The sequence below is a fragment of the Neofelis nebulosa genome, chromosome 4 (genome assembly GCF_028018385.1).
Source record: "Neofelis nebulosa isolate mNeoNeb1 chromosome 4, mNeoNeb1.pri, whole genome shotgun sequence".
Lineage (NCBI taxonomy): Eukaryota > Metazoa > Chordata > Mammalia > Carnivora > Felidae > Neofelis > Neofelis nebulosa.
Window position 1 is genome coordinate 92479715 of NC_080785.1, and position 15766 is coordinate 92495480.

The 15766-nt window shown below is 34.6% G+C and overlaps 1 protein-coding gene across 3 annotated transcripts in view; it reads right to left on the reverse strand.

Annotated features, from left to right (window-relative positions):
- COG5 (component of oligomeric golgi complex 5) overlaps positions 1–15766 on the reverse strand; it is a 336271-nt gene that overhangs the window by 186400 nt on the left and 134105 nt on the right. For all 3 annotated transcript variants that reach the window (XM_058728763.1, XM_058728764.1, XM_058728762.1), the window contains exon 7: positions 5543–5673. In XM_058728763.1, the coding sequence (XP_058584746.1) occupies positions 5543–5673 (131 nt within the window). The remainder of the gene's footprint in view (positions 1–5542; positions 5674–15766) is intronic.

The window sequence follows — 15766 nt, forward strand, 5'->3', positions numbered from 1 at the left end:
GTTATAAAATAATGAAGTCATGGGGATGTAATGTACAGCATAGGAAATATAGTCAGTAACACTGTAATAACTTTGTATGGTCACAGTAACTACACTCACGGTGACCATTTCATAACATTTAAAAATACTGAATCACTATGATGTACAGATGAAATTAATAGGATATGGTATGTCAATTCAATTTTAAAAATAAATAAAATAATGCTTCAACAAGAGTTGAAAAATTATTGACACTCTATACTTAGCAAATGGAAAAATAACAAAAACTACATTGGGACAAAACATGCAAAAGGTGAGATCTGTCCTACAATTCATGGGACCAGCCAGGAAAACTTCCAGCAGCCAAGGAAAGAAAAGTAGACCTCTGAAAGCAGATTATCAGCTTGACAAATTAACTGACACTGAGTCTACTATTGGTGTTTGCCAGGCTCATAAAGAAGAAAAAGATCACAAAAGAAGTGTTGCATACTAAACTACCATAATTAGCTACAAAAAGAGTCATGTTTTCATTGTTCAACTTTGCCAGTGTTTTTGAAGCTTAGGAAATGTTTAACTTCTATAGATCTTGAACACAATGCACTTGAATTGGTACCCTCTCTATGCTAGAAGCACGGAGAATTTTACAAAATTCTTTTTACAAAAGCACAAAGTTCACAATATAAGCACTTACTGTGTGCTATGTAGACATTTATCTACTCAACTTTAATTCTACACTGTCATCTTAGAAAGTCTGTCAAGATCATGCTGTTGTGATCTACTTTTAGCTGTCAACTGGTAAGCACCAGAATCCTGGGCTTGATCAAGGATCAAGGAGGTTTTCTGCCCCAGGGAAAAGGCAGGTTCACAGACATTTTCTTCCTAGCACTGACAACAATTACCATAGGGAGATTATAGCCAAGTACTGAGCTGTGAAAGAACAGATCACAGAGACCCTCTCCCTGATGACTTTTAAAGACAAGCAAGTACAACATCTTCCCCCATCCTAGACCCTCAGAAAGTCCTGCACTTGTTTACTGAGAAAGCTTCTAATTCACAAGTTAAAGCCGTCTTTCTAATTAAAATGTCATCGTTTCACTGTGGAGGCCTGGTATCTATGGTGATGCAGGAACTCGTCCAGATCAAAATCTCTGTCACCTATTTTTGAAAGCTAGTTACAGCTTGAGGTAATGAATCTGTTGCAATCCTGAAAATATCATAAGGTTCTCTTTCTTTGTCTGGCTTCTGTCAGTGAAAGATTCTAAGGATCAGTAGCAAAGAGAGAGAAATAGGAGTCAACGAAGAGCTGTAGATGGAGGCCATGTGTAGCCCCACACTTGTGACAAAGACGGCCACGTGAAGTAAAGAATATTTTTTTGTATTGTGCTGATATGGTATGCTTCACCAGAGGATGCACATCACGTCATCAATCCTTCCAAACCTTTAGTGAAGAAAATGGTAGTGATACCACTATGCATCTTTTCCATATAGAAATAATACGGCTTTTGTGAGGGCAGTCTACTTCCGTATTTTTCATGTAGGAAGACACAACGGTTTCTCAGTATTATCTAAGTAGCCATTTAGTTTAAGCTTCAAAAACAGAAACTTTTAACTACTGTAGTAGAGTCTTTATGATCCTACAAAGCTATTTAAAATCTACAAATGAAAACAGCACATTTAAGCAATTAACTAGAAAAAACAGTAATGATCAAAGCAAAATTATCTATCTTTATGAACATTTTGGTTTTGGAAAAGAAAATGCACTAACTTTCTTTTAATAAAGTTAAGTTTTACAATTAACTGAGACTGAAAATGGTAGCCATCAACTACATACTCAAAAAAATGTCACCAACATTTTTGAGAAACCCAATGTCAGAAGTTGATTATTAAATGCGATCGGTGACATGTAATTTTTCAAGTTCCTTATTTGTTGAAAATCTCTGTTTATAAGCTTATAAACCAGTAAGTGAGCAATATTTCATGAATGCAGTAGTACTTCAAATTAAAATGCTGCCATTCTTTTAGTCTATTTACAATAAATATTAATGGTATGTTTAACTATTTCAATGATGTCTGACAAATGGGAGAATAAGATTTGAGAATAAAATAGATATAAGCTGCAGCATCTGTTTTAATGGGAAGTGGAAGGAGTATTCCAGGCATAAAAGGAACATGAAAGCCCTAAAGAAGGCAGGCAGGCAGGCAAGCACGTGAAGGACTAAAAACAAGTGTGTGACCCTCAAGAGCAGAGAACACAGGGGACACTGGCAGCAAGCATTCGTGTTGAAATGCTGATGACAAGGAAAAGAGCACAAGGGAGAGGATAATAACAGAAAGGAGAGCTGGAAATACGAGGAGATAAGGTTCCTAAGAAACAGTACCCACACCACAGGTGGTGCAAAAGGTGCCTGTACAAAGTAGAAATTAAGGGCATCTGCTCAAGGTAAACTGTAGAATGGGGTGAGGTGGGGAAGACTGATGGCCTGAAACACTAATGTCAGATAATAGGAAAATAAAGTTGGCCAGAGAAACATAAAAATTCTGAAGAATACAGAAGAACTGGTTTAATTAGTCATCACATGGAGACTTCCCAAAGAAATTTTTAGGCTATAAAAATTCCTTTTTCAATATAAACTGCTTCACAAATTGTCAAATAATTTAAAATACGATTATTTAACAAAATTAGAATAAACTGCTTGCTCTTAATAAAGCAAGGTGGAAAGCAGGCATTCCAGACTATGTCTCTATCACTTGCTAGCTGTGTAATCTTCAGCTAATTTCCTAACCTTTCCAGGGTTTTGTTTCCTTAACTATCAAAAGTGGATAATTGCATCTTCCTCACACATTTGTTACCGTGACTGAAATAACAAATGTAAAGTGACTAACACAAATCCTGGCAAAGAATATGCATTCAATAAAGGTTAGTTTCTTTCTGAATTCCTGAACTGCCTGCTGACACAGCTGGATGATACCTCTGTCTTGTTGCTTTCTAAAAGGAAAGGAGGGGGGGTTCCAAACAGACTCCTTCCACTGAGACACCCTGCTTCCCAAGAAACATTATCTCAGTAGCATCATTATTGATGAGGGTTTAATCTTCTGAGCTCTGCCAAGCCAGAAAGCTAACACTGTAAAAATAACCCAGAGGACTCAGGTCCGAGAGAGAGACACACACACATGACTGAATTCAAAAATAAATGAGGTTATAAACACCAGTGTCAATTTACACATGAGAAATATTGTATAAATTGCAAAATGAACCAGAATGTTACTACTGGCAGATCAGTACATTTTCTCCCTTTATGAAAATTATGTACGAAGCCCAATTATATTCAGGTTAGTTACTTTATACTTATGGAATCTAAACAAGACAAACAAGTTGGATGATACCAGCAAACGACAAACTCTGCTAACATAATCCATACAGCCTAACAGGGAGACGATATTCCCATCCATTGAGCAGAATCTGCCCCCCTCCAAACCACACAGAGACATACAAAATTATAGCTCCCTGGTCCCTGTTCTCCTCAGATCCACGCAGATCGTTCCACATCTACTTGTGTAGACACACAGTATTTTTATGTATTTTTTTCTTCCTTATCTTTCTAACTTAATCTTATTGATTAGACATAGGCCATTAGCTAAATAACAAGTTATCTATCTACTTTAATCATCTTTTGACTAACTGTATACAATCCAAATACATAACTCTGCTAACATTTAAGGATATTAATTTCCTAAAATTTTATCACTTCTACTTTAATTTTAATATGATTTAAAAACTGATGGAAAGTCAAATTCAACAACTGCACAATGTACACAAAACAATAACATATCTAAAATCAAGTTTAATTAGGAACAATTATCCTAGAAAAGACTTTCCTGCTTTTAAAATATATGAGCCTATGGTAAAAAATAAACCTTTAAAAGTAGCCATTCCTTTGTTTAATTTTGTTTGTTTGTTTTTTAAGTAGCCATTCCTTTGTAACATGTTAAAATCACCCACCCCTACTGCAAAATATTTTTGTTCAACAAACTTTAGTAATGCTTCTTTTCAACCATTTTTGCTTTCATTCCCACAACTCTGAAATATAATAAAATATTAAGGGTTGCATAAATTAAAGATATAAGCATATACACACACATACATATATAGCAATAGAACTTCACAGGAAAAATTTTAAACAGTAGTTATATATAAAACTTGAAATCTCTGAGGTAGTGACAATATGGACATTAGATGAATACAAAAGGCTTGTGATACTGCACTTTCTGAAAAGTTAATTGCTACCTTTCTCACAACTAAATGAGCCAGGCGACATCAATTTTCTATACAAATAGTCACCTTAAATCAAAGTTGACTTGGAATTCCCTGAATATTTCTTTGAAAAGGTATCTTCTCTAATTTGATGTACACAAGTACCTTATTTTTTAATAGTAGAACTGTGTTATCTTCACAGATCTGAAGTTAGAACAACTGACAGGAGGTAAAACCAAGCTCCAGTATTAGAAGCTGCAATCATGGTGGCTTCTGGGAAAGGAGAGCAGTGACCAGGAGCACAGGGAATTTCCTACTTCTTGCCCTGGGTCTGTATTGCATAGATGTGTTCACACTGTGCTACTTCACTCCTTATGTGTATGTGGCATTTCATTCTGTATGTATAGATCATTTGTTCACTTTTCATTATGCAGATAATAAAAAATTTATTTAAAACGGTAACAGACATCCAGTTACGCTTTTTGAATTATAAATGAAGAATCAGAAGTCAAATAAGTACCTTTCTGACTTAGAGACTACTTAAAGAATCTTTATAAGATTATTTTTGTACAATATAAATGCACAAAACAAATTCCTGGTTTAAAAGATGTGAATAAAAAACAGACACTAATAATTGTATTTGGATCCAATACAAATGGAGAAAACGTCTGGGTGCAATGCAATACAAATGTAGAACGAATGAGATTTACATCTAATTTGCTGATTCAACTACATCAATACCTTTGGGTTTCAGAACATTAAGCATCAGGAAAATGACACCTTCGGAGAAATCTCAAGTCAAAGTACTTTTTATTTTTTTCTTAACTATAGCACATTGACTATTAATGGTGCAAGGTTCTGGGGTTAGAGTGGTCTATGTTCCAAACAATACCATGTGTTAGCTGTGTGATCTTGGACAAATTATTTAAGCTCTCAGTTTCCTCATTTGTAAAATGGAAATAGTAATACCTACCTTACTGGGTTGCTGAAAGGCTTAATTACGTAACAGTTCCTCAGACAAAATAAGCATATTCAACAGGTATTAACTCTCTATCTACATATATACATTACAGAAACTATATCTCATATATATTACATACCAGAAATCTTAGTCTATTTTTAGAATGAAATAAATAGGTATTAATAAATACATTTTCCCTGTACTTACTTTAGACCCTATTCTCCAATGCAAGCTGTAGACACAGTTCCTCAGGGATGAGGACACAGATTAGTTTTTTAACCTCAAAATCAAATTTTCATCAATTCTATGACATATTTTTCACATTAAAAAAGTGGTATTACTTTCATTACCTGGGTCTCCACACCCTGTTCCAGTAGGCGCTTAGCTTGATTTTCCACTTCAAGTCGAGCTCTTGCAATAAAAAGTAGATCATTTTCTATTACTTCTATTCCAGAAAGATCGATTCCTTGAGAAAGGTAATCTATTAAAAACATACACACACATCTAAGTATTTCAATATTGAATATCAAGGTATTGAAATATCATGTCTCACTTCTTCAAAATATTATAGATTTGCTGAACACTATTCACTTTCAAAATCTATATTTAAAAAAAAAATACAGTTACCCAAACATTTTCTATTTTTTAAATAAAAAAACTTTACTCTGAAGCAAAATGTTCTAAGTTAAGAATGAGTTGGTAAAGCAAGAGTAGAAATTATGGTGCTCGCTTCGGCAGCACATATACTAAAAAAAGAGTAGAAATTATGATTATAGTAAATTCTAAATAATGTCAACACATTACATAAAAATTAGTGTCAAATTTAATTATAAAGAAACATCCTGATAATCTTAGAAATTTCTCAAGCTGTAAGACAGCTTTAAATGTTTTTCTATAGTAACAAAATATTTGAAACAAATATCCACCATTTGAAAAATTAATAAATCATAAAAATAATTTAGCAAACCAGCACTTACAATGCTGCAGGTTTATATGATTATCGCAGACCTAATAGCAACTTACATTGAAGTATTTTCCTATCACTGAATAAAAAAATTTACACAATTAACTCTTTATAGAATCAGACATATTATATTTATAAAATTATATTCTACTTATAGAATTACATATACAGAGCAAGAAGCATGAAAAGATCTCTACCAAGATGTTAATAGTTGTCTCTGCATACTTAGAATTTGAGAAAATTATTTATATATTTTTTAAATTTTTTTAACGTTTATTTATTTTTGAGAGACAGCGTGAGCACGAGTGGGGGAGGGGCAGAGGGAGAGGGGGGCCAAAGAATCTGAAGCAGGCTCCAGGCTCCAAGCTGTCAGCACAGTGCCCGACTTGGGGTTCAAACTCGTAAACTATGAGATCATGACCTGTGCCAAAGTCAGACGCTTAACCGACTGAGCCACCCAGGCGCCCTTTATTTTTTGACTCAATCTTGGACATATCTAAGGTAACTAAAGTGCTAAAATTTAAGGTCAAGATTTCATTAAGGAGCTTAGACACAGTTCTAAAACTCTATTTTCAATTTTTTTAAGTTTATTTTTGAGAGTGTGCACATGTGCGTGCATGGGGGAGGGGAAGAGAGAGGGGGAGAGAATCTCAAGCAGGCTGTGCGCTATCAGTGTGGAGGCAGATGTGCGCTCAGTCTCAAGAACAGTGAGATCATGACCTGAGCTGACATCAAGAGTCGGACACTTAACTGACTGAGCCACCCAGGCACCCCATAAAACTCTATTTTCTATTTTAACAAAATAAATTATTTCTAAAAAATTGAATTGCTTTAGATAGAGTATTACTTTGTTTTCTAGTTACTCAACAGAATATCAAATGTGTTTTTCACTAAATACTCTTAATTGGAACTGAATTTTAAAGTCTTATTAAAATATATTCCTAGCACCTACAAACTATCATTTTTCACTTAGAGTCATATGTACTACCTAGGACAAATTACATTAAAGCATCCAGTACAATGCTAACTAACCACTTAGCAGCACTCAAATATCTACTGATTGAACACGGGATATACAGTTAGTTCTACACAAGATGACAAAAGGAAATGAAATAAAAGGACAGCTGAATAGTGGTTATTGCTAATCAGACCTCAACCATGAGCATTTTTTTTTAATGTGTATATCTAAAGAAACTTTGGCTTACCACAGTGTATAGGGTCTTAAAAACCTTTAAACATTTATGGGCTTAGGAATCTGCCTCCTAATTTACTCACTAGGTGATCACAGTCACACGACATAGCTTCATTGAGCCTCAATTTTTTCATCTGTAAAATGCCAACAATATACAAGTCATGCCCTACATAACTTTTAAGACTATCATCAGAATCAAAATAAGCTAATAAATGCCAAAGTACTTTATATATCAATCTAAGGTGTAAATGTAGGGTGGATTATAATTATAAAATGTTTCTACTCTGATTTTTTATTTTTAAAAATTTTCAGAGAATTTTGAGGAAACTCTATTTGACCCCAGTCATGATAATGATCAACAAGGAAATGCTAGGTTTACCCTAAAAATTCTTACTAGACAATACACAATCAAACTACAGACATAGAGGGGCACCTAAGTGGCTCAGTCTATTCAATGTCTAACTCAAGGTCATGAGTTTGGCTCAGGTCATGATCTCGCTCAGGTCATAATCTTACAGTTGATAGGATCAAGCCTCACGTCTGTGTTTTAAGCACAGAGCCTACTTGGGATTCTCTCTCTCCCTCTCTCTCTCTGCCCCTCCCCACTCATGCTCGCTGTCTCATATTCTCTCTCTCTCAAAAATAAACAAACATTAAAAACATGAAAAAGTCAATTAAAAATCTACAGACATACAAACAATAGAATATAAGTATTATTTTCTTTTCAAGCTGGTTATCAGTGTGCATTTTTTCTGTTATCTAGGGAAGAAAAATATCATAATTAAGTTTACAAAAAAAAAAAAGGATGGCACAAAAACAGACACATAGACCAATGGAATAGAATAGAAACCCCAGAACTAGACCCACAAACGTATGGCCAACTCATCTTTGACAAAGCAGGAAAGAACATCCAATGGAAAAAAGACAGTCTCTTTAACAAATGGTGCTGGGAGAACTGGACAGCAACATGCAGAAGAGTGAAACTAGACCACTTTCTCACACCATTCACAAAAATAAACTCAAAATGGATAAAGGACCTGAATGTGAGACAGGAAACCATCAAAACCCTAGAGGAGAAAGCAGGAAAAGACCTCTCTGACCTCAGCCGTAGCAATCTCTTACTCGACACATCCCCAAAGGCAAGGAAATTAAAAGCAAAAATGAACTACTGGGACCTCATGAAGATAAAAAGCTTCTGCACAGCAAAGGAAACAACCAACAAAACTAAAAGGCAACCAACGGAATGGGAAAAGATATTCGCAAATGACATATCGGACAAAGGGCTAGTATCCAAAATCTATAAAGAGCTCACCAAACTCCGCACCCGAAAAACAAATAACCCCGTGAAGAAATGGGCAGAAAACATGAATAGACACTTCTCTAAAGAAGACATCCGGATGGCCAACAGGCACATGAAAAGATGCTCAACGTTGCTCCTTATCAGGGAAATACAAATCAAAACCACACTCAGATATCACCTCATGCCAGTCAGAGTGTCCAAAATGAACAAATCAGGAGACTATAGATGCTGGAGAGGATGTGGAGAAACGGGAACCCTCTTGCACTGTTGGTGGGAATGCAAATTGGTGCAGCCACTCTGGAAAGCAGTGTGGAGGTTCCTCAGAAAATTAAAAATAGACCTACCCTATGACCCAGCAATAGCACTGCTAGGAATTTACCCAAGGGATACAGGAGCACTGATGCAGAGGGGCACTTGTACCCCAATGTTTATAGCAGCACTCTCGACAATAGCCAAATTATGGAAAGAGCCTAAATGTCCATCAACTGATGAATGGATAAAGAATTGTGGTTTATATACACAATGGAGTACTACATGGCAATGAGAAAGAACGAAATATGGCCCTTTGTAGCAACATGGATGGAACTGGAGAGTGTGATGCTAAGTGAAATAAGCCATACAGAGAAAGACAGATACCCTATGTTTTCACTCTTATGTGGATCCTGAGAAACTTAACAGAAACCCATGGGGGAGGGGAAGGAAAAAAGAAAAAAAAAAAAAAAAAAAAAAAGAGGTTAGAGTGGGAGAGAGCCAAAGCATAAGAGACTCTTAAAAACTGAGAACAAACCGAGGGTTGATGGGGGGTGGGAGGGAGGGGAGGGTGGGTGATGGGCATTGAGGAGGGCACCTTTTGGGATGAGCAGTGGGTGTTGTATGGAAACCCATTTGACAATAAATTTCATATACTAGAAAAATAAATAAATAAATAAATAAATAAATAAATAAATAAAGGAAAGGACACTATGAGTAAGAGATATAGCTGGATTCTAATTCTATTTCTGCCATATATGGTTTTGAATCTAAGTCTTGCAATCTTTGGTACCAGTTACTTTATTTGAAAAATGAAAAGCTAGACTACATAAACCCTAAGGTTCCTTCCAGTTACATGTCTCTAGAGACAAAACCAAACGGTGCTTTATTCTTGTGAATGCTGATCTGTCACTCTGGAGACAATTCAAATCATTCATTCAAACCATTTATTTGGGTATCAAACATTTATTAGTCACAAACACCACAGAAATGAATCAGACCTAAATTCTGACCCAAAGTATCAAACTCTATGACAGGAAGAAAAAGCACAAAGTTATAACCACTGAAAGATAAAGATAAAATGTATTATGCCAGGTGTTGTGGGAACAAAAAGAAAAAGTAAATACACTGTATATCTTTGCAAAGTCTACCATCTAGTAAGGGATAAAGAATATAAATTATTAATTCCAACACCTTTTTAAGGTAAACAACACATTATCTAACCACCTCCCTCTCCCACTGCCCCATCCCCTGCTTATCCACACTACATTTAGAGCTGTTCTAAAAAGTAACCAAAATACATGCTACATTTGTAATACAAAGGATTCTATTGGCTGGGAGGGAGCAAAAGCCCTATTATTTTCCTGACCGATTACTCCACAAAAGAGGTAAGTGTACAAATGACGGGGGTTGGGGTGATGGGGGGGGGGGGTGGAGACAACAGGTTAAAAAATGTAGCAACACCCCCCATCCACCTACCCAGGAGAATAGAGAAATTACACTAAATTCTCCCCTCCTGATTAACTGTTGCACACAATCACTATCAGTGTTTCAAATCTTTTTACATCTGCTCTTTGTAAAGCACATCTAGGGACTGGAGCCAAGGACAAAAAGATGAAGATGGTTCCAATAAAAATAACTATAATTTTTCAACACATAATATGTAGGGGGCATTAAATTGGACACAAAATGTCTTTTTATTATTTTCATGTATGCATACATTTTTTGTGACATTCTAAACAACCTTGCTAAAATTATTAAATTATTAAGAAATTCAGCTGGCTACTAGGCAGCAAAGAACAATTCAAATCTAGGTGTGACTTGAATCTTTTCACTAGATCAATCCAGGACAATCCCAGAAGCCTCAGAATGAAAACCTTACACTCAAAGGATATATAGTATTCCTCCTACAGTCTTCGAATTTGCTCGTTGAAAGGATAAAGATGTAAAAATCACATCAGAATTAACTGTTCATGGAATTAAATTAAGCCAGATTATAACAATGACAGCATTAAAAAAAAAAACTCATATTCTGGTTTAATAAAAAGAGGAAAATTTTAAAAATATATAAAAGGTGCTAAAATGCCAAATTTTGAAATATGCCAGCATTAAACACAGTTTAACAAGTGAACCTTAATAAATGTGGACTACACAGCCAGAATTCTCTTTCTAGCCACTTAATACTGATACCTATTGGAATTCATGCATGAAAATATGTATGAGGAAACTAAAGTGATCATTTGGATTTAACATATTTATCATCCCTTCACATGTGAGGAAACAATTAGACTAATTTTGACAGAAAAGAAATGATAATGCTCATCCTTTGTTTAATTAAACTGAGATAAATTTAGCCTAATATTAGAGAAAAAGGAATTCAACCAAAACACCTGACACATAGCAAGAGGATGGGTAATATAAACATAAACAATTTTTTTGTCAAATGTACACAACTCTTTGATATTTAAGGTACTAAAAAATAAATTCTAGTTTCCCCTACTATCATTGTCCTGGTCTAAAATACTAAAACTTTAGAACAACCTTCATATGCTTTGACCCCAGGCAGTCACTTGATTTCAGTGACTGATTCGTATATTATTTCCTGGGACTGCCCATTTCTTTTTATTTCTTTGGTTTTAAGATTAACCCAATATCTCAGTGGCATAAAAATTATTTGTTACTAAGTTATATGCTTGTCATTTTAACAGGCTTTCAGTGTTCTAATCGGTACTACACATGGCTGGCAGAATAAATGTTCTCATGTTCCTCTCCCACTCACGGAATCTATGGCTTCCTGTTAGCTAACAATTTCTCTTTCTATTTTGCAACACAAATCCTCCTTATTGATTCCAAAATCCTTACTGCCTCTTCCTCTACCACCATCCTCCTTTGTTTAAAAGAAACAAAAAGAAGGGTAATTACAGTTTGGTACATGATTCGGCTCTGCATTTACTATTCATAACAATGTTAGCACTAAATTATTGATTTGGAAAAAAAGAGATGGGGGAAGAGTTCATGTGTAAAGCTGGGATGGTGCTCAAAATCAGGAGAAATGAAAGAGGCTAAATCTTCATGCTTCTTTGTAGGAAGCCAAAGAAGCTTTTAACAAATTAACCAGTAGAAATATGGGCAGATTAGTTAGAGATATGGATGTAAATACCAAAGGAATCAGCAAAAATGTTAGAATGGCTGTCTCTGGGGAAAAGTAAATGGGGCAGCGGATTGCTGCATTTTAATAACAAATCTTGTACAACTATTTGAGTACGTTACGCACGTATAATTTTCATAACAAATAAAACTAAATTAAAGAGTAAATGGGAAATAAAGAAAAATAATTTAAAGAATTAAAATAAGGTGGCTAGCCTAAGAGAATAAGAGAATTCTTATCCTTTAAATCAATGATTCTGCTTATGGGATAATCTAATAAGATTCCATACAAATACTGTATGACCAAAATATATAGTTTGTAGGCACATAACCCAGAGAAATTCTTATGTATGTACAAATGGAAGACCTGTACAACGTTCCCAACAGCATTGTTGAAAAGAAAACAAAGATGACAACAACCAAAATGACCATCAACGGGAGAAGAGATAAGTATAACATAGCATTCACTCAAAATACTACTGTAGAGGAGTAAAAATAAATAATGATGGGTATACACATCAATATTGATGTGTACATCAGTACATATTATTAAGGAAGAAGAAGTTTTAGAAAAATACACACAGCAAGAGGTGATTTATATGAAGACATGCAAGATTATGCAATATATGATTTAGGAACACATACAAACATTAACAACATTTAGAAAAGTTAGGAGAGACAGGGAATACAACATGCTTATAATATTCTAATTCTTAAACTTGGTGGGAAGTATTGGTATAGCCTACACAGATTAAAAATGTGGTTTTGCCTTTTATATTTTTCCATCAAATATTAAATAAGTATGAAGCACTGGCACAGATTACGGTATTATAAAAAAGGACATCACAACAGTTATAACTGTATTTCATATGTTCAAAAGGAGAAAAGAATGAACATGTTAGTAAAGACATGGATCAGGTAATAAAAAAACTGAAGTTCTAGAGATAAAAAGGACAAAGTCTGGATGGGATTAACAGAAGATGCGACACTGTAAGAAAAACAAAAGATACTGTATGTGAAGAGTTTAATGCTTGGATTAGTAACTGGTAACTGGATAAAGTCTTGTATTTTCCTTTTAAAAATATGCTCATGAAAGATTTTTTGGAAACTGGAAAAACATTTCAAAAGGTGGGTAATTATATAACCTCACAACATAGAGGCCACAAGAGCCAAGTGGATCATTGGAATATATATGATCATGTATGAGAAATTTAAGAATCTTCAAATTCTCAAGTAGCACCAAAATAGCATACATCCTCCCCCTGGATGTTTATCTGAGAAACAGCAAAAAAAAAGCAAAAACTGACATACAGGAACTGGGCAGCTGGCTATAGTCACTTACCAATGCAAGTGACTCCCTCCTACACACCAACTTTGCAAAGAGCACAATTCAGATATGTGCCTCCGAGAAATTTCAAGCAACCTTCAGATGTTCCTAAAATACTTAAAATCCTGGTTGGGCTTAAAATTGAAAATTAAAGTCTACTATATTCCTTTAAAATCTTATCCTCCTTTTTAAATTTTTTTTTTAACGTTTATTTATTTTTGAGACAGAGAGAGACAGAGCATGAACGGGGAAGGGGCAGAGAGAGAGGGAGACACAGGATCGGAAGCAGGCTCCAGGCTCTGAGCCATCAGCCCAGAGCCCGACGCGGGGCTCGAACTCATGGACCGTGAGATCGTGACCTGAGCTGAAGTCGGACACTTAACCGACTGAGCCACCCAGGCGCCCCTTATCCTCTTTTTTAATATGCCCATGAGTTGTTTCTTTTTTAATATGCCCATGAGTTCTTATTTTTATTTGTAATTAACACTTGTTTACCATGTGTTCTTTATTAACTTAATGTTATAAGCATTCACCCCATCCTATTATAGTCCTTATAAATAGCAATTTTTGATACCTGACCAATATTTCACCAAATAAATGAACCAAAAATTATTTAACCATTTACCTAGGATGGAGTAATTATTTATCATAAATATAAAATCTGTAATATCTAGAATTATTCCCTTGGGAAATAAAGAAAGAATTGACTCAAAGTTATACTTTTAAGATTATTGATACAAATTATCAAACTAGTTTACAAAATGACTCTACTACTTTGTACATTTTTTTTTCAGTAACCTACAAGAGTCACTTAACCATAGATAGCACTGGATATTATCTCTGTTTTCAACATTTTATATGCTGCTAGAAGAAGTATGTTCTTATGGATGGTTTGATAGGATTTTTAAATGATGAAGCTAAATAACTATTTTTTTACTAGCTGTATTTCTTTTTGAGAATCTCTAAATAATTTTACTCCCTTATCTTTTTCTTATATTGCCCTGTATTAATTATATATTAGTATTCACTGTTTATCCATCATATTTGCTATGAGTATCTTCCTGGTTTAATTATTTTTAGTTATTTATATATTACTTAAGGCTATTTTCAGAATACAATCATACAATTATACGATCTAAAAAGTTCTACTTTTGATTCTTCTACATAGCCCTGATTATTTATAAACTTCAGACTAAAGTGTGTCTTTTACAAAAAGCAAAGCAGTGATATATAAAGGATTATCTGGCAAACTGGTGAGTAATAATCTGAAGAGGAAAGCTGTCATTTTAAAATCCGTTGTATAAAAACTGTGTCTTTAAATCAAATTAAGTCATATTTTATTTTTAAATCAAGGTAAGGGTTTATCACAAAGGCTCACTTTAATTCATTATGGAACATCAATCTTCTTTGCTACCATATTTTATGTTACATAAAGAACACCATTACTAGAGAATACTGAGCTAAACAAACAAATTTAAATTAAAACCATGCAAACAACAGCCATAAAACACCACCAAACAACATGGATGCAGCAGGGTTACAGTACTGATAGAATTAATTTACCCAATCAACAATTAGATCTGGACTTCTAATTACTGAAGGTACTCAAATCAATAATGATAATAATAATATTATCACAGGATCTTTATTTGCTATTTGCAACCAATCTGAGATAGTCCAGACACACAGACTCTCTCACCCCTATCTCTGTTCATTTTGTTTGGTTGACTGGGTTTTTTTTTTTTTTCCTTTTTTCTTTTTTGGCGGTTGTTTTTTTCTAAGTAAGTTCTATGTAGAACATGGGGCTTGAACTAACAACCCTGAGATCAAGAGTTACATGCTCTAGGGGGCGCCTGGGTTGGCTCAGTCGGTTAAGTGTCAGGCTTTGGCTCAGGCCATGATCTCACGGTTTGTGGGTTCCAGCCCTGTGTCAGGCTCTGTGCTGACAGCTCAGAGCCTGGAGCCTGCTTGGGATTCTGTGTCTCACTTTCTTTCTGCCCCTCTCTCACTCGAGCGCATGTGCACACACTCTTTATCTCTCTCTCTCACTCAAAAATAAATAAAACATTAAAAAAAAAAAAAAAAAGAGTCACATGCTCTATAGACTGAGCTAGCCAGGTGCCTCCTCTCTGTTCATTTAAAAAAAATTTTTTTTCACTAAAGAAACATTACAAAACACAAAAAGCTAGAGAGAAAGTAGAAATCAAAAATTCCAACGAAACTCCAGCAAAGACAACTACATACAAATTTTGATTTTCATGTTCTTACTCTACACATAAAAAGTGTTTTATTTTCCTATACAACAGATTTTAATCATATTTAAGCAGCTATGTTCAATCTGAGGGCAAAACATGCCTTTAGGAAAAATATTTTAAAGAAAAATGTTTTTGTATAA